Source organism: Oncorhynchus masou, chromosome 13 (genome assembly GCF_036934945.1).
Source record: "Oncorhynchus masou masou isolate Uvic2021 chromosome 13, UVic_Omas_1.1, whole genome shotgun sequence".
NCBI lineage: Eukaryota > Metazoa > Chordata > Actinopteri > Salmoniformes > Salmonidae > Oncorhynchus > Oncorhynchus masou.
Genome location: NC_088224.1, coordinates 49,489,045 through 49,515,693, shown reverse-complemented (window position 1 = coordinate 49,515,693; position 26,649 = coordinate 49,489,045). Strand labels below are relative to the sequence as shown.

General features: G+C 44.4%; 1 protein-coding gene across 6 annotated transcripts in view; it reads right to left on the bottom strand.

The window, feature by feature from the left end:
• Positions 1-11,423: 11,423 nt before the first annotated feature.
• LOC135552480 (DISP complex protein LRCH3-like) overlaps positions 11,424-26,649 on the bottom strand; it is a 75,763-nt gene continuing 60,537 nt past the window's right edge. For 5 of the 6 annotated variants that reach the window (XM_064984139.1, XM_064984140.1, XM_064984142.1 and 2 more), the window contains one exon: positions 17,021-26,551. In XM_064984139.1, coding sequence (XP_064840211.1) covers positions 26,351-26,551 — 201 coding nt within the window. In that variant the 3' untranslated portion in view covers positions 17,021-26,350. Of the gene's footprint in view, positions 16,554-17,020; positions 26,552-26,649 lie in introns of those variants that run through there. The other variant, XM_064984141.1, reaches the window with a different exon arrangement.

Here is a 26,649-nt window from a genome sequence, read left to right as displayed (position 1 = left end):
TCGTCCGCCCACGTGTTCTCGCACACCCCGAGAGCTTCTGGTCAGCGGGGTGGTGGCACCGGGATCCTCATCTCTCCCAAGTGGTCATTCTCTCTTTCTCCCCTTACCCATCTGTCTATCGCCTCCTTTGAATTCCATGCTGTCACAGTTACCAGCCCTTTCAAGCTTAACATCCTTATCATTTATCGCCCTCCAGGTTCCCTCGGAGAGTTCATCAATGAGCTTGATGCCTTGATAAGCTCCTTTCCTGAGGACGGCTCACCTCTCACAGTCCTGGGCGACTTTAACCTCCCCACGTCTACCTTTGACTCATTCCTCTCTGCCTCCTTCTTTCCACTCCTCTCCTCTTTTGACCTCACCCTCTCACCTTCCCCCTACTCACAAGGCAGGCAATACGCTCGACCTCATCTTTACTAGATGCTGTTCTTCCACTAACCTCATTGCAACTCCCCTCCAAGTCTCCGACCACTACCTTGTATCCTTTTCCCTCTCGCTCTCATCCAACACTTCCCACACTGCCCCTACTCGGATGGTATTGCGCCGTCCCAACCTTCGCTCTCTCTCCCCCGCTACTCTCTCCTCTTCCATCCTATCATCTCTTCCCTCTGCTCATACCTTCTCCAACCTATCTCCTGATTCTGCCTCCTCAACCCTCCTCTCTTCCCTTTCTGCATCCTTTGACTCTCTATGTCCCCTATCCTCCAGGCCGGCTCGGTCCTCCCCTCCCGCTCCGTGGCTCGACGACTCATTGCGAGCTCACAGAACAGTGCTCCGGGCAGCCGAGCGGAAATAGAGGAAAACTCGCCTCCCTGCGGACCTGGCATCCTTTCACTCCCTCCTCTCTACATTTTCCTCCTCTGTCTCTGCTGCTAAAGCCACTTTCTTCCACTCTAAATTCCAAGCATCTGCCTCTAACCCTAGGAAGCTCTTTGCCACCTTCTCCTCCCTCCTGAATCCTCCTCCCCCCTCCTCCCTCTCTGCAGATGACTTCGTCAACCATTTTGAAAAGAAGGTCGACGACATCCGATCCTCGTTTGCTAAGTCAAACGACACCGCTGGTTCTGATCACACTGCCCTACCCTGTGCTCTGACCTCTTTCTCCCCTCTCTCTCCAGATGAAATCTCGCTTCTTGTGACGGCCGGCCGCCCAACAACCTGCCCGCTTGACCCTATCCCCTCCTCTCCAGACCATTTCCGGAGACCTTCTCCCTTACCTCACCTCGCTCATCAACTCATCCCTGACCGCTGGCTACGTCCCTTCCGTCTTCAAGAGAGCGAGAGTTGCACCCCTTCTGAAAAAACCTACACTCGATCCCTCCGATGTCAACAACTACAGACCAGTATCCCTTCTTTCTTTTCTCTCCAAAACTCTTGAACGTGCCGTCCTTGGCCAGCTCTCCCGCTATCTCTCTCAGAATGACCTTCTTGATCCAAATCAGTCAGGTTTCAAGACTAGTCATTCAACTGAGACTGCTCTTCTCTGTATCACGGAGGCGCTCCGCACTGCTAAAGCTAACTCTCTCTCCTCTGCTCTCATCCTTCTAGACCTATCGGCTGCCTTCGACATTGTGAACCATCAGATCCTCCTCTCCACCCTCTCCGAGTTGGGCATCTCCGGCGCGGCCCACGCTTGGATTGCGTCCTACCTGACAGGTCGCTCCTACCAGGTGGCGTGGCGAGAATCTGTCTCCTCGCCACGCGCTCTCACCATTGGTGTCCCCCAGGGCTCTGTTCTAGGCCCTCTCCTATTCTCGCTATACACCAAGTCACTTGGCTCTGTCATAACCTCACATGGTCTCTCCTATCATTGCTATGCAGACGACACACAATTAATCTTCTCCTTTCCCCCTTCTGATGACCAGGTGGCGAATCGCATCTCTGCATGTCTGGCAGACATATCAGTGTGGATGACGGATCACCACCTCAAGCTGAACCTCGGCAAGACGGAGCTGCTCTTCCTCCCGGGGAAGGACTGCCCGTTCCATGATCTCGCCATCACGGTTGACAACTCCATTGTGTCCTCCTCCCAGAGCGCTAAGAACCTTGGCATGATCCTGGACAACACCCTGTCGTTCTCAACTAACATCAAGGCGGTGGCCCGTTCCTGTAGGTTCATGCTCTACAACATCCGCAGAGTACGACCCTGCCTCACACAGGAAGCGGCGCAGGTCCTAATCCAGGCACTTGTCATCTCCCGTCTGGATTACTGCAACTCGCTGTTGGCTGGGCTCCCTGCCTGTGCCATTAAACCCCTACAACTCATCCAGAACGCCGCAGCCCGTCTGGTGTTCAACCTTCCCAAGTTCTCTCACGTCACCCCGCTCCTCCGCTCTCTCCACTGGCTTCCAGTTGAAGCTCGCATCCGCTACAAGACCATGGTGCTTGCCTACGGAGCTGTGAGGGGAACGGCACCGCAGTACCTCAAGGCTCTGATCAGGCCCTACACCCAAACAAGGGCACTGCGTTCATCCACCTCTGGCCTGCTCGCCTCCCTACCACTGAGGAAGTACAGTTCCCGCTCAGCCCAGTCAAAACTGTTCGCTGCTCTGGCCCCCCAATGGTGGAACAAACTCCCTCACGACGCCAGGACAGCGGAGTCAATCACCACCTTCCGGAGACACCTGAAACCCCACCTCTTCAAGGAATACCTAGGATAGGATAAAGCAATCCTTCTCACCCCCCCCTTAAATGATTTAGATGCACTATTGTAAAGTGGCTGTTCCACTGGATGTCAGAAGGTGAATTCACCAATTTGTAAGTCGCTCTGGATAAGAGCGTCTGCTAAATGACTTAAATGTAAATGTAAATGTAAAATAAGTCAAGGGACATGAATAAGTCACTACGTGCCATTCAATCATTGTGTTGTCAGGACAAGCTACACTCCCTGCAGTCTGGACCTGGACCCTCCATATCTCTCTTCCCCTGGAGACATTTCTCATCCCATGACTCGCCAATCGGTTTAAATTTTGTCATTGTACTCTTCCCGAACAGACAGACAGCGAGCGTGGATAGTTGTTCAAAGCATTCCATCTTGATGCATGACAAGCGCATTACGTAACATTAATGCACACATACATTTCGAACGTACATTTCTCATCCCATGACTCGCCAATCTGTTTAAATTTTGTCATTGTACTCTTCCTGAACACACAGACAGCGAGTGTGGATAGTTGTTCAAAGCATTCCATCTTGCATGACAAGCGCATTACGAAACATTAGTGCACACATACATTTCAAACGTGCTCTTAAAAGGGTGGCACCTGCCACAGCCATTGTGCAGTTCTTTGCGCAGTCAGGAGTCCTCTTCCTTGTTCCTGTAGCCACAGCCATGGAGAAAGTGCTTACACATTGCAAAACTTTTTTTTTACTCATCTAAAACCTTATCCCATGAACACTCTCAGTGCTGAGGAACTGCTGTGGTATTGAGTCCACCTTAATACTGGCCAATCTTACACACTCTTCACCCACAATATTCAGTGCTTGCTTGATAAAAACTTGTGACAAACCTGGAACTTCCTTCAAATACTTTGGTATTTTTCTGGGTGAATTACCTTGAAGACATACAAATTCTTTCCAAATGACCTCTTTGTATCCAAGACTTTGTTCCAGAAATAGTTCTAAGAGTGACCTTAAATCAAAGAATAATTTCTGCGACTTGTCATGCATTATGCAATACATTTTTATTTGTATTTTTTATTTCACCTTTATTTAACCAGGTAGGCAAGTTGAGAACAAGTTCTCATTTGCAACTGCGGCCTGGCCAAGATAAAGCATAGCAGTGTGAACAGACAACAACACAGAGTTACACATGGAGTAAACAATTAACAAGTCAATAACACAGTAGCAAAAAAAGAGAGTCAATATACATTGTGCGCAAATGGCATGAGGAGGTGGGCGAATAATTACACTTTTGCAGATTAACACTGGAGTGATAAATGATCAGATGGTCATGTACAGGTAGAGATATTGGTGTGCAAAAGAGCAGAGAAGTAAATAAATAAAAACAGTATGGGGATGAGGTAGGTAAAAATGGGTGGGCTATTTACCGATAGACTATGTACAGCTGCAGCGATCGGTCAGCTGCTCAGATAGCAGATGTTTGAAGTTGGTGAGGGAGATAAAAGTCTCCACCTTCAGCAATTTTTGCAATTCGTTCCAGTCACAGGCAGCAGAGAACTGGAACGAAAGGCGTCCAAATGAGGTGTTGGCTTTAGGGATGATCAGTGAGATACACCTGCTGGAGCGCGTGCTACAGGTGGGTGTTGCCATCGTGACCAGTGAACTGAGATAAGGCGGAGCTTTACCAAGCATGGACTTGTAGATGACCTGGAGCCAGTGGGTCTGGCGACGAATATGTAGCGAGGGCCAGCCGACTAGAGCATACAGGTCGCAGTGGTGTGGGGTATAAGGTGCTTTAGTGACAAAACGGATGGCACTGTGATAAACTGCTGAGTAGAGTGTTGGAAGCTATTTTGTAGATGACATCGCCGAAGTCGAGGATCGGTAGGATAGTCAGTTTTACTAGGGTAAGTTTGGCGGCGTGAGTGAAGGAGGCTTTGTTGCGGAATAGAAAGCCGACTCTAGATTTGATTTTCGATTGGAGATGTTTGATATGAGTCTGGAAGGAGAGTTTACAGTCTAGCCAGACACCTAGGTACTTATAGATGTCCACATATTCAAGGTCGGAACCATCCAGGGTGGTGATGCTAGTCAGGCGTGCGGGTGCAGGCAGCGGACGGTTAAAAAGCATGCATTTGGTTTTACTAGCGTTTAAGAGCAGTTGGAGGCCACGGAAGGAGTGTTGTATGGCATTGAAGCTCGTTTGGAGGTTAGATAGCACAGTGTCCAAGGACGGGCCGGAAGTATATAGAATGGTGTCGTCTGCGTAGAGGTGGATCAGGGAATCGCCTGCAGCAAGAGCAACATCATTGATATATACAGAGAAAAGAGTCGGCCCGAGAATTGAACCCTGTGGCACCCCCATAGAGACTGCCAGAGGACCGGACAGCATGCCCTCCGATTTGACACACTGAACTCTGTCTGCAAAGTAGTTGGTGAACCAGGCACGGCAGTCATCAGAAAAACCGAGGCTACTGACTCTGCCGATAAGAATATGGTGATTGACAGAGTCGAAAGCCTTGGCAAGGTCGATGAAAACGGCTGCACAAGTACTGTCTTTTATCGATGGCGGTTATGATATCGTTTAGTACCTTGAGCGTGGCTGAGGTGCACCCGTGACCGGCTCGGAAACCAGATTGCACATCGGAGAAGGTACGGTGGGATTCGAGATGGTCAGTGACCTGTTTGTTGACTTGGCTTTCGAAAGACCTTAGATAGGCAGGGCAGGATGGATATAGGTCTGTAACAGTTTGGGTCCAGGGTGTCTCCCCCTTTGAAGAGGGGGATGACTGTGGCAGCTTTCCAATCCTTGGGTAAAGGAGAACCTGGAGAGGCTTGGGCGAGTAGCTGCGGGGGGGGGTGGAGCTGTTGGCCGAGGTTGGAGTAGCCAGGCGGATGGCATGGCCAGCTGTTGAGAAATGCTTGTTGAAGTTTTCGATAATTATGGATTTATCGGTGGTGACCGTGTTACCTAGCCTCAGTGCAGTGGGCAGCTGGGAGGAGGTGCTCTTGTTCTCCATGGACTTCACAGTGTCCCAGAACTTTTTGGAGTTGGAGCAACAGGATGCAAATTTCTGCCTGAAGAAGCTGACCTTAGCTTTCCTGACTGACTGCGTGTATTGGTTCCTGACTTCCCTGAACAGTTGCATATCGCGGGGACTATTCGATGCTATTGCAGTCCGCCACAGGATGTTTTTGTGCTGGTCGAGGGCAGTCAGGTCTGGAGTGAACCGTTGCATAATGTGTTTCTATGGTGTGCCTGAATGAATACAGCATGTTCTGCATGTTTTGCAACCCATTGCTCTCTGGAGTATACGGTTCAGGGCACTGACACGAGGGAATAAATAGCATAGTAGGCCTAATGTACACTAAGTATACCAAACATTATGAACACCTTCCTAATGTTGAGTTGCACGCACCCAATGACATTGTAGACATTCCTGTGCTTCCAACTTTGTGGCAACAAGTTGGGGAAGGTCCTTTCCTGTTTCAGCATAACAATGCCCCCATGCACAAAGCGAGGTTCATACAGAAATGGTTTGTTGAGATTGATGTTGAAGAACTTGACCGGCCTGCACAGAGCCCTGACCTCAACCCTATCCAATACATTTGGGATGAATTGGAATGCATTTCGCAACACTCGCAATAACATCTGCTAACCATGTGTATGTGACTAATAAAATTTGATTTGATTTGAATGCCGACCGAACCAGGCCGAATCGCCCAACATCCGTGCCCAACCTCACTAATGCTCGTGGCTGAATGGAAGCAAGTCCCCGCAGCAATGTTTCAACATCTAGTGGAAAGCCTTCCCAGAAGAGTGGAGGCTGTTAAAGCAGCAAAGGGGGAACAACTCCATATTAATGACCATGACCTTGGAATGAGATGTTCGATGAGGTCACATACTTTTGGTCATGTGTATATACCCATTGATTCTCTAAGAATAACTTATAAATGTGCATGACTTCATTAACTCCAATGTTTGTAAACATTTTAAATGTAAACAAACACTGTACAAAACATGGTCAACTATATAATTTTGATATCATGGATGGTCCGTCTTTGCATACATAGCCGTCTATGAATTTGAGATTTGTTACTTCTCTCCAGCCCTATCCTTCAGCTTCTTACTAAAACTGAATGAAAACTGCCGCTTTAAGAAAGTATACCTGTATGGAACTGAAATTGTACACTGGATATTGACTCTGATCTTTCTACTGTTCCAGTACAGAGACAGTGAGCAGGTGGTCATCAAGGACAGGATGGAGAAAGAGGCCCTACACAGGGCCTCTTTAACAAATCAAAAATTGAAAAATTGGGCGTGCAAAATTATTCAGCCCCCTTAAGTTAATACTTTGTAGCGCCACCTTTTGCTGCGATTACAGCTGTAAGTCGCTTGGGGTATGTCTCTATCAGTTTTGCACATCGAGAGACTGAAATTTTTTCCCATTCCTCCTTGCAAAACAGCTCGAGCTCAGTGAGGTTGGATGGAGAGCATTTGTGAACAGCAGTTTTCAGTTCTTTCCACAGATTCTCGATTGGATTCAGGTCTGGACTTTGACTTGGCCATTCTAACACCTGGATATGTTTATTTTTGAACCATTCCATTGTAGATTTTGCTTTATGTTTTGGATCATTGTCTTGTTAGAAGACAAATCTCCGTCCCAGTCTCAGGTCTTTTGCAGACTCCATCATGTTTTCTTCCAGAATGGTCCTGTATTTGGCTCCATCCATCTTCCCATCAATTTTAACCATCTTCCCTGTCCCTGCTGAAGAAAAGCAGGCCCAAACCATGATGCTGCCACCACCATGTTTGACAGTGGGGATGGTGTGTTCATTGTGATGAGCTGTGTTGCTTTTACGCCAAACATAACGTTTTGCATTGTTGCCAAAAAGTTCAATTTTGGTTTCATCTGACCAGAGCACCTTCTTCCACATGTTTGGTGTGTCTCCCAGGTGGCTTGTGGCAAACTTTAAACGACACTTTTTATGGATATCTTTAAGAAATTGCTTTCTTCTTGCCACTCTTCCATAAAGGCAATATACAACTGATTGTTGTCCTATGGACAGAGTCTCCCACCTCAGCTGTAGATCTCTGCAGTTCATCCAGAGTGATCATGGGCCTCTTGGCTGCATCTTTGATCAGTCTTCTCCTTGTATGAGCTGAAAGTTTAGAGGGACGGCCAGGTCTTGGTAGATTTGCAGTGGTCTGATACTCCTTCCATTTCAATATTATCGCTTGCACAGTGCTCCTTGAGATGTTTAAAGCTTGGGAAATCTTTTTGTATCCAAATCCGGCTTTAAACTTCTTCACAACAGTATCTCGGACCTGCCTGGTGTGTTCCTTGTTCTTCATGATGCTCTCTGCGCTTTTAACGGACCTCTGAGACTATCACAGTGCAGGTGCATTTATACGGAGACTTGATTACACACAGGTGGATTGTATTTATCATCATTAGTCATTTAGGTCCACATTGGATCATTCAGAGATCCTCACTGAGCTTCTGGAGAGAGTTTGCTGCACTGAAAGTAAAGGGGCTGAATAATTTTGCATGCCCAATTTTTCAGTTTTTGATTTGTTAAAAAAGTTTTAAATATCCAATAAATGTCGTTCCACTTCATGATTGTGTCCCACTTGTTGTTGATTCTTCACAAACAAATACAGTTTTATATCTTTATGTTTGAAGCCTAAAATGTGGCAAAAGGTCGCAAAGTTCAAGGGGGCAGAACACTTTCGCAAGGCACTGTATGGTTTCATTTGGGACATAGGTTTCCTTGCTAGACAAATGTGGTTTAAAGCCTATCACATCTAGTGGCAGTGCAGTGTTTTATGAAATCCATCTTTTATTTTATGACACTATTGACAAAAAAACTGTTGTTGAAATAATCAGAATTTGTTGGTAACATAGGTAAGATGTTTTATATTCATCATATGTTTGTAAGTTACTTCTCATCAGAATTTTTGTATAATACTGTGGCGGGGTTGCAGTTATCTGTTCTATGTCAAGACTAAGTTGCATGGGCCGCAGAGAGGGGAGAGGTCAAAGTGTCATCATGTGTAAACATATCTTTTGCTCCACTGTGTGTGTGCCAGTCACTCCCTACTTTTCCCATCGGGGAAAAGGAGGATGGCAGTGTCTGGAATCATTCTCATGCTCCCTTTTATCTTAACCTATAGCCTCACTCTCCTCTCCGTGAGCTTGTCCAGGATTGGTTGTATTTAGAATTGGTTGTATCTAAATGACAATTGGATATATGTCTGTTGATATGGAGGATTGGTTTATGGTTCTGGGGTTTGAGTAAGGAGACAAAGCTGAACGATTTATTATGTCTATGCTGTCTGACTATGTGTGTTCTTTGCTATTAAAGGATCGCAGTTGCAATGCAGAAGGGGTTCTCAGAGAATTCACTGAGAGACACTGAATTACCTGAGAGTCACAGGATTGTGATAGAGCTCATATAATTAAAGATGGACTTTAATAACTAACTCTGACTTGTGTGTGTGGTTTGCTTCCATGATTTGGTAAATAGAGGAAATTTCCACGACAAAACCCATTCTGAATTCAAAGGAGATAACTATTGCCACATTTTTATTCCCTCCTGTTAGTTTGTTTGTTTAGATGAACGGCTTATTGTTGCTAGAGTTGATGTCGGAGTATGGAAGTATGCTTGAGGTCAAAGTCCATTTGGAAGACCCATTTGCGACCAAGCTTTAACTTCCTGACTGTCTTGGGATGTTGCTTCAATATATCCACATACCTTTCCCCCCTCATGATGCCATCTATTTTGTGATGGTAAAACAAGCCCTATATCGACATAACCTAAAAGGCTGCTCAGCAAGGAAGAAGCCACTGGTCCAAAATCACCATAACAAAAACCTGCATATGGGGACAAAGATCGTACTTTCTGGAGAAATGTCCTCTGGTCTGATGAAACAAAAATTGAACTGTTTGGCCATAATGAACATCATTATGTTTGCAGGAAAAAGGGGGAGGCTTGCAAGCCGAAGAACATCCCAACCGTGAAGCACAGGGGTGGCAGCATCATGTTGTGGGGGTGCTTTGCTGCTCGAGGGACTGGTGCACTTCACGAAATAGATGGCACTCATGAGGAAGGAAAATTATGTGGATATATTGAAGCAACATCCCAAGACATCAGTCAGGAAGTTAAAGCTTGGTTGCAAATGGGTCTTCCAAATGGACAATGATCCCAAGCGTACTTCCAAAGTTGTGGCAAATGGCTTAAGGACAACAAAGTCAAGGTATTGGAGTGGCCACCACAAAGCCCTGACCTCAATCCCACATAAAATGTGGGCAGAACTGAAAAAGCGTGCGAGCAAGGAGGCCTAAAAACCTGATTCAGTTATACCAGCTCTGTCAGGAGGAATGGGCCAAAATTCACCCAACTTATTGTGGGAAGCTTGTGGAAGGCTACCAGAAATGTTTAACCCAAGTTAAACAATTCATAGGCAATGCTACCAAATACTAATTGAATGTATGTAAAGTTCTGACCCACTTGGGAATGTGATGAAATAAATAAAAGCTGAAATAAATCCTTCTCTCTACTATTATTTTGACATTTCATTCTTAAAATGAAGTGGTGATCCTAACCGACCTAAGACAGGGAATGTTTACTAGGATCAAATGTCAGTGAAAAACTGAGTTTAAATGTATTTGGCCAATGTGTATGTTCATTTTTGACAACTGTAGATATTTTGGATCGGTTTCCTCCCGCATCTTCACAAGGTCATTTGCTGCTGTTCTGGGATTGTTTTGCACTTTTCGCACCAAAGTACGTTAATCTCCAGGAGACAGAATGAGTCTCCTTCCTGCGTGGTATGACAGCCGTGTGGTCCCATGGTGTTTATACTTATTCATCTGGACAAATAGAACACGTGGTACCTTCAGGTGTTTGGAAATGGCTCCCAAGGATGAACCAGACCCAATGATGAGGTCTTGGCTGATTTCTTTTGATTTTCCCATGATGTCAAGCAAAGAGGCACTGAATTTGAAGGTAGGCATTGAAATACAGCCACATGTACACCTCCAATTGACTGAAATGTCAATTAGCCTATCAGAAGCTTCTAAAGCAATGACATCATCTGGAATTTTCCAAGCTGTTTTAAGGCACAGTCAACCTAGTGTATGTCAACTTCTGACCCACTGGAATTGTGATAGTAAATTATAAGTGAAATAATCTCTGTAAAAAAATGACTTGTCATGCAAAGTCCTAACCGACTTGCCAACACTATAGTTTGTTAACAAGAAATGTGAGGAGTGGTTAAAAACTAGTTAATGACTCCAACCTAAGTGTATGTAAACTTCCAACTTCAACTGCATGTTCCCTCTACCAAGTATTTTCAGCTCCTATTCTCTGAAAGCAAAATAAATAAGTCACAATTGTCCCCTCTTTTGTTTATTACACCCCAACAGTCTTATTCCCTGTCTGTCGCCTGCAGAGGAATGTTAGTACGACGCAGCCTGGGCCCCTGTAAGAAAAGCAAGTAGCCCAAGTCCAATAAATGAAAGAAAAAGTAAGGTTCAGGCTTCTGGTGCTCCAGTGAAAGTAAACTCCAAAAAAGTATTGATCCCAATACAGACATGTTACTTTTCAGTGTTGAATTCCTGATTACAGACAATCGAAGTCGACACTTGGCCTGTAGTTAAATATATATTCAATGAGAAATGCTGTTTTTCTTTGATCTAGAGTATAAAGTTGGCATGGCTATTTTGAATACAACTACCACCAAGGTCCTCACAGTCCAACAAGGTCAAGAATGGTAATAAAGAAGCACAATCAGGAGATTGAAATGGGGAAACTTTTATTAATGCACTTGAACGATAAAGACAAATATTAATTCCAGAAAATAATTCAGTTTTTCGGGGACAATTTCAGCAAACTGTAAAAATGTAAAAACCATGTTACGGTCATTAACAAGGTCCTCTCTGTATGTGGGAAGTAGTACATACTTGTAAACAAATGGAATGCATCTATTTTACTGTACAAATGTCACAGTGTCCAGACCCAGCAGTAGGGGCACATGATTTCTGCTGGAGAAAGTCCAAATCAGGCAGGGGGGAAAAAAACACTAAAATATCTATACAAAACATTTATATTTATACACCTTTAACTTCCCTTTTCACAACTCAGTCTATCCAAAAGAAAGTTCATGGTAAACACATACCAATGATATTTTTTTCCCTTCAGAAGCTATGTAGGCAGAATCCCAGCCTACATCGATGCACATCCTTATAGTAAAAGCTATGTAGGCTGCCTACATAGAGATATTACCATTTTAACTTGATTTTCGATAGACTACGAGTTCTGAAAAGGGAGGCTGGGAATCTGCCAACAAGAGCCCATTCAATCTGTTGTCCTCGGGTCAACCCGTGACCAGTATTATTGTCAGCTCTGTGGCTAGCACTCCCTCATCCCCCTCCCTGGGAACGAGAGGTTGTGTCTGCCTCAGAACTAAGAGTCAGTCCATTAACCAGTCTTTCTGTAGGTAACACTGCAACTGAAAATCTTTTGCAATGGATAATAAAAATGAACATTTCTTATTGGACAAAAACAGGTAGTCCCTGTTTTTTTATCTTCTGTTTGGCACCTAATGAACAGACCAACTTAGCAACATGTGCAGCAAGAGACACATTTGTGTCCATAAAAAAATGATTGAACCATACACTAAAAACAACTTGATCATGAGAATCGGAAGGGTGTCTTGAACAGTGTCAATAGCAAAATCTATAGACCGCTTTTAATCTCATGCAAATTTAGCAACATGTAGTGATAAAAGATGAGTTCCGTGCATGATGCAGACAGTGTCCTGTTCACTACTACTTGTCTATGGTCTCAACTCTCCATGTTGAACTCAACGGTGAAGGTGATGAGGTGGTTTGTAAAAAATACAAAAATAAAACAGACTTTTATTTTCTACAAAGTTAGTGCATGTTTAGCCCAACCCTGGCCAGCCCCAACCGCTCATCACTAGAGTGGACAATAATAAGTAAGAACCGTCAGGATAGAAACACGGAGACGAATGCAAAGGTGCAGGCTATGATGTCATGCTGTCAGTCAACCTGCCCATACATAGGCCCTTGACAAGCTGCACTCAAGGAATAACTTGCCTGTAAACGCTGGTCTAGGATCAGCTTGAACCAATCCCACACAAACCTTTTAAGAGGCTTGTTTTCTTATAGAACTTTTTATTTGACTTGCCCTGGCACAGCACTTTGGGACAGTGTCTACCTACACCCTGGGGTGCGGTGTCCAATCCATGTAGCTACATGAGACTGCAACTCCTTGTGGCAAAACACAAATTGAAGCTATATATACGAGTGATTCTACAGAAGTGGTGCAAATTGCAGTCCCACCCCCCAAAAAATATATATATAAAAAAATGTTTTATTTACTTCATGATGTGTTGTATTTCAATCCAAGTCAATAACAAATATAGTTCAATTCATATAGTACAAAGTCATTTTTTTATACACCTATTTCTATTGAGTTGGCTGTCCTACACCGATTCCTAAACATCATTTTTTTAAATAAAGCATTTAAGTAGTTTTTATTATTTCAATAGAACATCTTGAATGGTTCTATTATTACATTGAAAGATACTGATCTCATTTTTACTAAACATCTTTCTATAAAAAAATGCTGTCCCACCTTTTGATGTCACTACCGAAACGCACACATTAAAAGACAATAGAATTAATGTACCTTAAGCCACACCCCTACAAGTATCAACAGGTGATGGGATTGCACCCTTCTCCAGCATGGCCACATGGTGAGTAGTCCATCTGCAGACATTTTGGAGAAAATGAGTGAGCAAGTTGGTAAATCATCATCTATTTTGAGTTAGTGTCATTAATTACATGTTTGGTGGGATGTACATCTGTCCAAATGAAAGAGAGCTTTGGGGATTCTTTTAAGTCCGAAACAGTCACAACCAAAACAATTGACACCATATAAACTCAGCAAAAAAAGAAACGTTCTCTCACTGTCAACTGAGGGTCTGCCTTACAACTGGCCAACAAGCCCTCAGTCCAGCCTCTCTCAGGCTATTGCAGACAGTCTGAGTACTGATGGAAGGATTGTGCGTTCCTGGTGTAATTCGGGCAGCTGTTGTTGCCATCCTGTACCTGTCCCGCAGGTGTGATGTTCGGATGTACCGATCCTGTGCAGGTGTTGTTACACGTGGTCTGCCACTGCGAGGACGATCAACTGTCCATCCTGTCTCCCTGTAGAGCTGTCTTAGGCGTCTCACTGTACGGACATTGACTCGTTTTTGTATCTATGCCATTATGGCATCTGACAGCATGGGCAGTGCTATTGAGGCTATCTCCATTTTAAAGTTGCATGCGGCATGCTCTGCCGACTGAGCTACAAGAGGACCACCATGTGGGTAGGGGACAAGTCCACACTTTATTGTATTGAGATGCATATCATGGGTGAAATAAAAATAAATAAATAAAATATCCAGCAGGGCGATCCAACTATCCAAGACCCCAAACATTAGCATCGATTTAGCCAAAACATCGATGACCTATAATGTACTATGCTCTACTGCAAGGGTTCCCAAACTTTTTACTCAGGCCCCCTTCCAGCATTGGGGAACATCTGTGGCACAAGAACATTACTGACAAACTGTTCACACCCCTCTTGTTGGCTGAGAGAACATTTTGCCATTTTAAATCCTATTTCCTGCAAATCAATACACTAAAAAACATTGCTAAAAGATTTTAGCTGACATGGGCTCGTTGATCTGGACATTTCTGACATAGAGCTCTCTAAGGTCTGCAATGACAAGAGAAACTGCTTTTGCACTATCCACTTTCAAAATGGCACCTTGTGCAATACACTACTACGACTTTAAGGAGTAAGTTGAAAGTCAGACTGAGCCCCCCCCCCCATAAAACACTCAAGACCACAAATTTGGTCTTTATTTGTCATCATCTCAACTCACTGGGTCTGGATCTTGGGACCAATGTCCTGGTATAAATATCGGTCTTGGCTCCTTGATATTACTTTCGTCTTTGGTTTTCAATTTGAAAAAGAAAATACTGTCTGATCATTGGCTGAACTCCAAACCCATAGCAATGCACACCCAGTTCACTACTTTTAAATGGTTGAAGCCCTCAATAGCAATGTCTATACTAAAACAAATTATATCCACCTGAGTCCTCTATTGACACTGAAACAGGTTATTTTGTTAATTTGGTATGCAAATCATTTCTCAAATGAATGTGTAATAAGGTTAATCAAAATTAGCACTAGTGCTGGTTCTCCTTTTTACACTGTGTTCCAGAAATTACATCTAGTGTTAAGGTAAAGATTTAAAATATGCAATACAAAGTGTGAGTAGTGTTTGTGTGTGTGTGTGTATGTATATATATCTCCCTGACATATGTTGGAAGACGTGTGCAGAAAGTTTGGGGAAAATAGGATACAAATGTGCATTTTTTCCAACCCCCAATTTGCACCACTTCTGTATAATGATCCATATTACACTGTGTACAAAACATCAGGAACACCTCTTTCCATGACGGACTGATCAGGTGAAAGCTATGATGTCACTTGTAAATCCACTTCAATCAGTGTAAATGAAGGAGACAGGTTAAATAAGGATTTTTAAACCTTGAGACAATTGAGACATGGATTGTGTATGTGTGGCTTTCAGAGGGTGAATGGGCAAGACAAAATATTTAAGTGCCTTTGAACGGAGTATGGTAGTAGATGCCAGGCGCACCGATTTGAGTGTCAAGAACTGCAACGCTGCTGGGTTTATCAATAATGGTTCACCACCCAAAGGACATCCAGCTAACTTGACAACTGTAGGAAGCATTGGAGTCAACATGGGCCAGCATCCCTGTGGAATGCTTTTAACACCTTGTAGAGTCCACGCCCCAACAAATTGAGGCTGATCTGAGGGTAAAAGGGGGTGCAACTCAATATTAGGATAGTGTTCCTAATGTTTTGTTCACTCAGTATATATTTGTACACAACACTGAGAAAGATAAAACAGAGATTCCCATAGCTCCCTCTCTCTTTCTACTCCAGCATCGCTTTTGAATCAGCGAGCCTGTGATTTGACAACATAATAAAAAATGAAGACGGGTTCATTTCATAACAGCCATTATAAGTGTTGGCAGCATCAACGTGACTGTTGCTCACATGACTGTGTTACTTAGACAACCGACAAGTTCCTAGTCTCCGAACCCTTCCCCCTACCTGACCCCGCTGACCTGCAAGAATCTGACATGTGACAGTAAAATGAATATGAGAAATGAGATGCAATAATAATAGTAATGGTATAAAATAAAATAATCCCTGGTGAACATCAGTAAAAGGAGGATGGAGAGAGAAGTGAGAGAAGACAACTGACTAATATTAGAAAATAAAAGAACCCTCTTCCTTGCCGTCCAACTGACCGTTTGTCTGGAACAATCTCGGTTGTCTGTCTCTCTTTAGAGGCTGCAAGTCATAAGCAGTCTGTGGGGACACTGGGGGAAAGACAGTCAACCCTTTCTTTTACCTACTTGTGTTCCCCCCCTCTCTCTCCCTCTCTCTCTCTCTCCATTGGGGAAGACCATTCTGGGAAGGCTGGGTGCCCCTGTATGGCTGAGGAGGCTGGGGGAAAATGGGATAGTATTTTTTAGGGTGTCTTCTCTTCACACCCTTGTGCCAGGGGTGGTCGAGAGGGAAAGTCATGTAACATACCCTCGGAGAGGGAGAGAGTGGGTCCTGTGTCTGTCCATCCATGAGAGTGAATGTGGAACTCCACTGCACTAAATGGCCAGAGGGGTAGTAATGGTCGTGGCGGGGGAAGTTGTGTGTTTGGGCGGGGCCAGCTCCAGGAGCGCACACACCGTCCCGGCCACCTGAGGGAGCCCTCTCTCCTCCAGGATGTGGAGGGGCAGGCACAGCTGGGTCTGAGGCCAGACGAAGAGCACATGCACACACATACATAAAAACACGCACACACAGAAACACACACGCAAGGCAAAAGGAGGATGGAAAACAGGAGAGGGGAGAACAAAAATGGATATGTCAATGGATGGGTAAATAATAATATCAAAAACCACCACCAAAAGATAACAGAAATCATCATCAACAAAAATGTAAAGACATCAAACGCAACATAATGGAAAAGGTGAATGGGATCCAAAGGCATGACCTTGAGGAGAGCATGGAAAATGTGAATGGGATCCAAAGGCATGACCTTGAGGAGAGCATGGAAAAGAAGCAGAGGTGTGATTACAATAAGTAGGGACTGGTGCACTGAGATACCCACTGAACAACATATCCCACAGGAGCAAATACAAGTGTGAGTGAGTGAGTGAGAGAAAATGTGGTAACACAATCTAAAGTAGCACAGAGAGAAGACAGACTGCAGAGAGAAAGGAAGTAACACCAAATATTTGGTTGATTTTATTGTGAAAGGAGGAGCTCTGGGAAAGAGTTGAACGGTCAACAACAGTAGAGATCGGCACGTGGGTACACATCCTCTAACCAAACAGACCACTGACACAGAGAACATACACACCGCTCTTGAGAGCCAAAGGAGACATTACTCCTTGTCATTCAGCATAGACCAACAACAAACTACACACGCAGCCTGCGCCCCGAATGGCACCCTATTCCCTATTGAGCGCACTACTTTTAACCAGGGGGCCCATAGGGTTCAGATCAAAAGTAGTACACGCTAAGGAATAGGGTTCCATTTGGGACAAACCCAGAGTCACTTGCTCGCTCTTTCTCAGAATATGTGCTTTGTCTATAGAGCAGTATAAGAGCACTCATTGCAATATGCAGTGCCTTCAGAAACTATTCACACGCCATGACTTTCCACATTTTGTTACAGCCTGAATTTAAAACTGATTACACACAACGCCCCATGTCAAAATTTGATTTTTTACAAAATAAAAGTCTGAAATTTCTAACCCCTTTGTTATTGCAAGTCTAAAATAAGTTCAGGAGTAAAAATGTCCTTAACAAGTCACATATTAAGTTGCATGAACTCACTGTGTATAATAATAGTGTTGATAATGATTTTTAAATGACTACTTCATCTCTGTACCCCACACACAGAGAATTATCTGTCCATCAGTTGAGCAGTGAATTTCAAACACAGATTCAACCACAAAGACCAGGGAGATTTTCCAATGCCTCGCAAAGAAGGGCGCCTATTGGTAGAAGGGTAAAATAAAACAAAGCAGATATTACATATCCCCATGAACATGGTGAAGTTATTAATTACACTTTGGATTGTGCATCAATTCACCCAGTCATTACAAAGACACAGGTGACCTTCCTAACACACAACGCCCCAGGAAGGAAGGAAACCGCTCTGGGATTTCACCATGAGCCTTATGGTGACTTTAAAACAGTTTAATAATGGCTGTGATAGGACAACACTGAGGATGGATCAACATTGTAGTTATTCCACAATACTAAGCTAATTGACAGTGAAAAGGATGCCTGTACAGAAAAATATTCCAGAACATGCATCCTGTTTGCAACAAGGCACTAAAGTAATACTGCATAAAAAAAATACAAATCAATACACAATTTGTCCTGAATACATTACTCTGTAATGCATTCATTACTCTGTGCCACTCCACATATTTTCAAGCATAGTGGTGGCTGCATCATGTTATGGGTATGCTTGTAATAATTAAGGACTGGGGACTTTCCAGGATAAAATAAATAAATGGAATGGAGCTAAGCACAGGTGAGAGTGACACATTCAACTTTCAACAGGACAATAACCTAAAACACAAGGCCAAATCTACACTTTAGTTGCTTACAAGGAAGAAAGTGAATGTTCCTGAGTGGCATAATTGTAGTTCTGACCCAAATCTGCTTGAAAATCTATGGCAAAACCTGAAAATGGATGTCTACGAATGATCAACATCCAATTTCACAGATCTCACATCTGTAATCGCTGCCAAGGGGGTTTCTAACAAGCATTGGACTTATGTATTGAATACATACCTAGTCAAGATTAGGGTTTGATTTTTCATAATCCCCCCCCACACTTTGTCAGAGTATTTTCTGTAGATCGTAGACAAAAAAATGACAATTAAATTAATTTTAATCCCACTTTGTAAGACAACAAAATTTGTAAAAAGTCACAGGGCGGGAATACTTTCTGAAGGCAGTCCAGTCATATCCAGGGGCTGATTGTTACCACAGCTTGTGCCTACCAAGACTGGTCCCAGATTTGTTTTCACACACAAACAGACCTGGGATCAGGCAAGTGCTAAAATGGGTGTAAATTGAAGTTGCCTCCTGACACTGATCGTGGGTCAGTTTTCCCTACTAATGGTTAAAGAAGAACTGAAACATTTTATTAAGTCAAATGTGGTAAAGAAGCAAGTTCCTACCCTTAAAGTAGCTGCAAAAAACATTAGAAAATTGGCTCTTTGACTAATGCGGGCCGCCATAAATGACATCACTTGAATGGTTCATCTGACAGGCAGCCCAGATTACAATGCATGTTAGTAGCTTTATTGAGAATGTTTTCATTTCCAAGCTGCAGGATTAGTTCTCTCTATCTTTCACCCCAGCTGCCAAACGCTGAATCAGATTACCAACCCACCCATGCTAGATTATGGAGACATCATTTATAGATCGGCAGTTAAGGGTGCTCTCGAACGGCTAGATGTTCTTCACCATTTGGCCATCAGATTTGCCACCAATGCTCCTTATAGGACACATAACTGCACTCTATACTCCTCTGTAATCTGGTCATCTCTGTATACCCTTCGCAAGACCCTCTGGTTGATGCTTATTTATAAAACCCTCTTAGGCCTTGCTCCCCCCTATCTGAGATATCTACTGCAGCGCTCATCCTCCACATACAACGCCCGTGCTGCCAGTCTCACATTCTGATAAAGGTCCCTAAAGCACACACATCCCTGGGTCGCTCCTCTTTTCAGTTCGCTGTAGCTAGCAACTGGAACGAGCTGCAACAAACACTCAAACTGGACAGTTCTCTTTACATTCAAAGACTCCCACCATTGACACTCTTACTGGCACTTGTGGTTGCTTTGAGTGATGTATTGCTGTCTACCATGTTGGTGTTGCTACCATGGTGGTGAATGTTGTCATGATGGGTTGCTAATATGTTGTATTGTCATGTGTTGCCATGTTGTGCAGTTGTCTTAGGTCTCTCTTTATGTAGTGTTTATGTCCAACAAATAAATAAAAAACAAATATACTGTGCAAGGTGGGCTATCATAGCTCGCTAGCAAGTCCAAAATCATGGCAAGCTCAGCTATCATTGATGGGTCAGTTAGCTACAGTAGCTTGTGATGTTATCAGCTTGCTTCAGTGCAGAATTTTACTATGGATGATTCATTTCACTATGGATACTGGCAGGATCATTTGGTAAATCTCACAACTAGCTGCAATTGATTTAATAGGAGTGGACATCTAACAACCTACATGTCTGCATCTAACGTTAGCTTGCATTAACTGAATAGCTAGCCTCTCTTAGGTTTGGCACATCTGAAGTCCCTCACTGTAAGCTCGAAAAGCTATCGGCAGTTTTGTACAACGCGACTCAGACCAGAACATACCGGACCTATTTTTCTCTCCATACCCCCGGATTTCAACCGCAAGCTCTGGACATTTACACCTGGATCTTGCAGCTAGCTAGCTGCTATCCATGTGACTATTGGCTTACGTCGATCCCGGAGCAAACATAAATTATTCCGGAGCTAGCCAGCTGAAGAGTTCCATCAGTCACTCCTGGGCTACAATCACCTATCCGGACCCGTTTTACTGCCGATGCGGAGGCCCACCAGAGCTTCACGACTGGACGACAGACGTTATCTGCCCGAGTGAGTTATCCAACTGGCCCCTCCATCGCGACGTTACCTGAACGCCCATCTGTGGCCCACAAATCGTTAGCTGTCTTATCGGCTGCTATCTGAATAGGTCTATCGGACAATTTTTCTTGGGTCACCATAACTATATTTATTTTGCCAATTGGATTGATCCCCTCTACCACACGGAACCCCACTATTCTACCGACGGAAAAGCACGAGGTAGCTAAAAACAGACCTCCATTCTCTGCCAGCCTGCTACCGATGGCCCGGCGAGCTGTCTGAATCGCTGCGACCCCAACCAACCTCACTACTCACCGGACCCTTATGATCACTCGACTAAGCATGCCTCTTCTTAATGTCAATAAGCCTTGTCCATTGCTGTTCTGGTTTGTGTTTATTGGATTATTTCACTGTAGAGCCTCTAGTCCTGCTCACTTTAACTTATCCAACCTATTAGTTCCACCACCCACACATGCGATGACATCTCCTGGTTTCAATGATGTTTCTAGAGACAATATCACTAAATATCTAGGTTTACCTCAACTGTATTCACATCCTACCATATCTTTGTCTGTACATTATATCGCCCCCAGAAACCTCCTTTTACTCTCTGTTCCAGACGTTCTAGACGACCAATTCTCATAGCTTTTAGCCGTACCCTTATCCTACTCCGTTGATGTTGAGGTGAATCCAGGCCCTGCAGTGCCAAGCTCCACTCCTATTCCCCAGGCGCAATCTTTTGATGACTTCTGTAACCGTAATAGCCTTGGTTTTATGCATGTTAACATTAGAAGCCACTAGGAAGCCAATAGGAAGACCACCAAAAATTCTGAACTCTTTATCCCTAACTACAACATTTTCAGACAAGATAGAACGGCCAAAGGGGGAGGTGTTGCAATCTACTGCAAAGATAGCCTGCAGAGCTCTGTCCTACTATCCAGGTCTGTACCCAAACAATTTGAACTTCTACTTTTAAAAATCCACCTCTCTAAAAACAAGTCTCTCACTGTTGCCGCCTGCTATAGACCACCCTCTGCCCCAGCTATGCTCTGGACACCATATGTGAACTGATTGCCCCCCATCTATCTTCAGAGCTCGTGCTGCTAGGCGACCTAAACTGGAAAATGCTTAACACCCCAGCCATCTTACAATCTAAGCTTGATGTCCTCAATCTCACACAAATTATCAATGAACCTAACAGGTACCACCCCAAAGCCGTAAACACGGACACCCTCATCGATATCATCCTAACCAACTTGACCTCACCATCTTAAATAAGCATGCCACATTCAAGAAATTTAGAACCAGGAACAGATATAGCCCTTGGTTCTCTCCAGACCTGACTGCCCTTAACCAACACAAAAACATCCTATGGCGTTCTGCGTTAGCATCGAACAGTCCCCATGATATGCAACTTTTCAGGGAAGCTAGAAACCAATATCCACAGGCAGTTAGAAAAGCCAAGGCTAGCTTTTTCAAGCATAAATTTGCTTCCTGCAACACAAACTCAAAGTCCATGGAGAATAAGAACACCTCCTCCCAGCTGCCCACTGCACTGAAGATAGGAAACACTGTCACCACCGATAAAACCACTATAATTGAGAATTTCATTACGCATTTACAGCGGGGCAAAAAAGTATTTAGTCAGCCACCAATTGTGCAAGTTCTCCCACTTAAAAAGATGAGGCCTGTAATTTTCATCATCGGTACACTTCAACTATGACAGACAAAATTAGAAGAAAAAAAATCCAGAAAATCACATTGTAGGATTTTTAATGAATTTATTTGCAAATTATGAAAACAAAAGTTTCTCAATACTTTATTATATACCCTTTGTTGGCAATGACAGAGGTCAAACGTTTTCTGTAAGTCTTCACAAGGTTTTCACACACTGTTGCTTGTAAATTGGCCCATTCCTCCATGCAGATCTCCTCTAGAGCAGTGATGTTTTGGGGCTGTTGCTGGGCAACACGGACTTTCAACTCCCTCCAAAGATTTTCTATGGGGTTGAGATCTGGAGACTGGCAAGGCCACTCCATGACCTTGAAATGCTTCTTACGAAGCCACTCCTTCGTTGCCCGGGCGGTGTGTTTGGGATCATTGTCATGCTGAAAGACCCAGCCACGTTACATCTTCAATGCCCTTGCTGATGGAAGGAGGTTTTCACTCAATCTCACGATACATGGCCCCATTCATTCTTTCCTTTACACGGATCAATCTTACTGGTCCCTTTGCAGAAAAATAGCTCCAAAGCATGATGTTTCCACCCCCATGCTTCACAGTAGGTATGGTGTTCTTTGGATGCAACTCAGCATTCTTTGTCCTCCAAACACGACGAGTTGAGTTTTGACCAAAAAGTTATACTTTGGTTTCATCTGACCATATGACATTCTCCCAATCTTCTTCTGGATCATCCAAATGCTCTCTAGCAAGCTTCAGACAGGCCTGGACATGTATTGGCTTAAGCAGGGGGACACGTCTGGCACTGCAGGATTTGAGTCCCTGGCAGCATAGTGTGTTACTGATGGTAGGCTTTGTTACTTGGGTCCCAGCTTTCTGCAGGTCATTCACTAGGTCTCCCCCCCCCCCCCCGTGTGTTGCAGGAATTAAATTCCTCTGCTTTAATACCCAATTAAAATTAAACACTGTCAATTCATAAGAATTTGTATGACTCTTGATAGTATAAAATGGACAGAGCCCAGTCTTAAAGTCAATCAGCAGCGTTTAGTCACGAGAGTACTGCCCATTACACATTTTACCACAGATTATAAACTGAAAATGACATCATTAGTTTTAGTACTAGCCCGTGTCATCTCCGTTCCAGTACAATGGCTGTATGGTTCTCACATCGTCTCTCCCTATTTGCCAGTCCGGCTATAAGTTCATTAATTTCTACCATGGTACAGACAGTCATTGTTCTACAATTTTGTTTCTGGTGTCCTTTGACAGCTCTTTGGTCTTGGCCATAGTGGAGTTTGGAGTGTGACTGTTTGAGGTTGTGGACAGGTGTCTTTTATACTGATAACAAGTTCAAACAGGTGCCATTAATACAGGTAACGAGTGGAGGACAGAGGAGCCTCTTAAAGAAGAAGTTACAGGTCTGTGAGAGCCAGAAATCTTGCTTGTTTGTAGGTGACCAAATACTTATTTCCACCATAATTTGCAAATAAATTCATTAAAAATCCTACAATGTGATTTTCGGGTTTTTTTCTTCTCATTTTGTCAGTCATAGTTGAAGTGTACCTATGATGAAAATTACAGGCCTCTCTTTTTAAGTGGGAGAACTTGCACAATTGGTGGCTGACTAAATACTTTTTCGCCCCACTGTATCTACGGCTGACCATGCTTTCCACCTGGCTACCCCTACCCCAGTCAACAGAACTGCACCCCCCACAGCAACTCGCTCAAGCCTTCCCCATTTCTCCTTCTCCCAAATCCAGTCAGCTGATGTTCTGAAAGAGCTGCAAAATCTGGACCCCTACAAATCAGCCGGGCTTGACAATCTGGACCCTTTCTTTCTAAAATGATCTGCCAAAATTGTTGCCACCCCTATTACTAGCCTGTTCAACCTCTCTTTCCCAAAGATTGGAAAGCAGCTGCGGTCATCCCCCTCTTCAAAGGGGGGGACACTCTTGACCCAAACTGCTTCAGACCTATATCTATCCTACCCTGCCTTTCTAAGGTCTTCGAAAGCCAAGTCAACAAACAGATAACCGACCATTTCGAATCCCACAGTATCTTCTCCGCTATGCAATCTGGTTTCAGAGCTGGTCATGGGTGCACCTCAGCCACGCTCAAGGCCCTGAACAATATCTTAACCGCCATCGACAAGAAACAATACTGTGCAACCATATTCATTGACCTGGCCAAGGCTTTCGACTCAATCACCACATCCTCATCGGCAGACTCGATAGCCTTGGTATCACAAATGATTGCGTCGCCTGGTTCACCAACTACTTCTCTGATAGAGAGTTCAGTGTGTCTCTATGGGGGTGCCACGGGGTTCAATTCTTGGACTGACTCTCTTCTCTGTATACATCAATGATGTCGCTCTTGCTGCGGGTGATTCTCTGTCCACCTCTACGCAGACGACACCATTCTGTATACCTCTGACCCTTCTTTGGACAACAACCCTCCAGGCGAGCTTCAATGCCATACAACTCTCCTTCCGTGGCCTCCAATTGCTCTTAAATACAAGTAAAACTAAATGCATGCTCTTCAACCGATCGCTGCCTGCACCTGCCCGCCCAACATCACTACTCTGGACGGTTCTGACTTATAATATGTGGACAACTACAAAAACCTAGGTGTCTGGTTAGACTGTACTCTCCTTCCAGACTCACATCAAACATCTCCAATCCAAAGTTAAATCTAGAATTGGCTTCCTATTTCGCAACAAAGCATCCTTCACTCATGCTGCCAAACATACCCTTGTAAAACTGACCATCCTACCGATCCTCAAATTCGGCAATGTCATTTACAAAATAGCCTCCAATTACCCTACTCAACAAATTGGATGCAGTCTGTCACAGTGCCATCCGTTTTGTCACCAAAGCCCCATATACTACCCATCACTGCGACTTGTTCACTCCCGTTGACTGGTCCTCGCTTCATACTCGTTGCCAAACCCACTGGCTCCAGGTCATCTACAAGACCCTGCTAGGTAAAGTCCCCCCTTTTCTCAGCTCGCTGGTCACCATAGCAGCACCCACCTGAAACACGCGTTCCAGCAGGTATATCTCTCCGACTTGCCAAGTTAAATAAAGACTTTTTTGAAGAAGCTTGTGCTAGGAACTCTACGAATTTATCATATTATGTTTTAGAAGTATTTTCAGAACATTACCTTCAACAGGGTACATACCTTGTAAAATGTAGGGTGATTTGAGCGTTTCAGTTCCTCTTTAAAGGTTAGGATTGGGGAGGTGTAGCTGATCCTAGATCTATATCTAGCGGAAAGATCTCCCCGGAGCCACAAAATGAGCATTATGACAGAGGGGGGCTGGATCACAGACAGTCAAGGAAATAAAAAGGGTTCCTGTCGGAAACTTGATTGTGCGTCAGCAAAGACTCAAAGGCTAACATGACCCTCGCCGACCTGCTCTCTTGATTAGGCTAAAACTTCAGACTGACTTTGCAGCTTAGGCTAAGCTGTGCTAGATTCAGGAGAGAAGAGAAGCGCTCGGCATTGATTAGTCAGTGGTTTGTTCGTCTCAGGGACAGGAGGAGGGAGGAAGCAGCACGTAGGCTACATTGGACAAGCACTCCGACTTGATTGATGTTATTAGTGCAATGGAAGTGGCTTCGGGTGGGAATGTTCCATCGGAAACACACGTTGGCAGGCGGACAAACTTAAGGCACAGACGGAGGTTCAGTAGGTAGGTACAGTAGCGGACAGTTCAGTGACAACACAGCCAGCTCCAGGGTCTCGCTGTCCCTCTCAAATGGGGGGAGTGCCAGTACATGACAGAAGGGTAACGAGGGAGCATTGAAGGTCCACCTTGCCACTCCTTGAGGAGACGCAAGTAACCTACCCAACAAACAACTGGAACAACAAAAGATAAAACCTACTATATGGTATTTGGCATATGGAGTTGTGCCCGTTTCAGTGGATGGCAAACCAGGCAGTGGCGAGCGCTCCTCTTTGTTAAGGCAGAGTGGGACAGAGAGGGAGCGGTCCACTTATTCTTGTGTTTTTCCCTTGTTGAGTTCTGCTGACTGCTGTGTCTGAATAGATAATGCTGCAGTGATGGAAAACATCGCAATATGAAATGAGAAGCACAGAGGAGTGCGAGTGGTGTGTGTTTGAGATAGTGTGTGCACAAGTGGTAGAGAGTCCGTTTGTTGTGGGACGAGGAATGTGAGGAAGGGATTGTGTTGTCCAGACAGACAGTTCAGAGGTGGGGCACCAGGTGGCAGTACAGGGCACACAGTACAGACATGATGGACAGATAGAAGAGGGCGAAGCCTGCCAGCTGGGCCGGAGGAGAAGGCATTTGGAGGGGGGGAGGAGCCATGGAGAGCAGGACCCCCAGCGTCCCGTAAACACAGCCTCCCCGGCCATCCAGAACCTCCTCCACTGTGCACAGCCTCTCCTGTCCCACGGGAGGTGAAGTGGGGGAAGAGAATGGTGGAGGAAGGGGTTAGGTGGGGTGGGCAAAGGATAAGATCACACAGATAGGGGAGTTGTGTG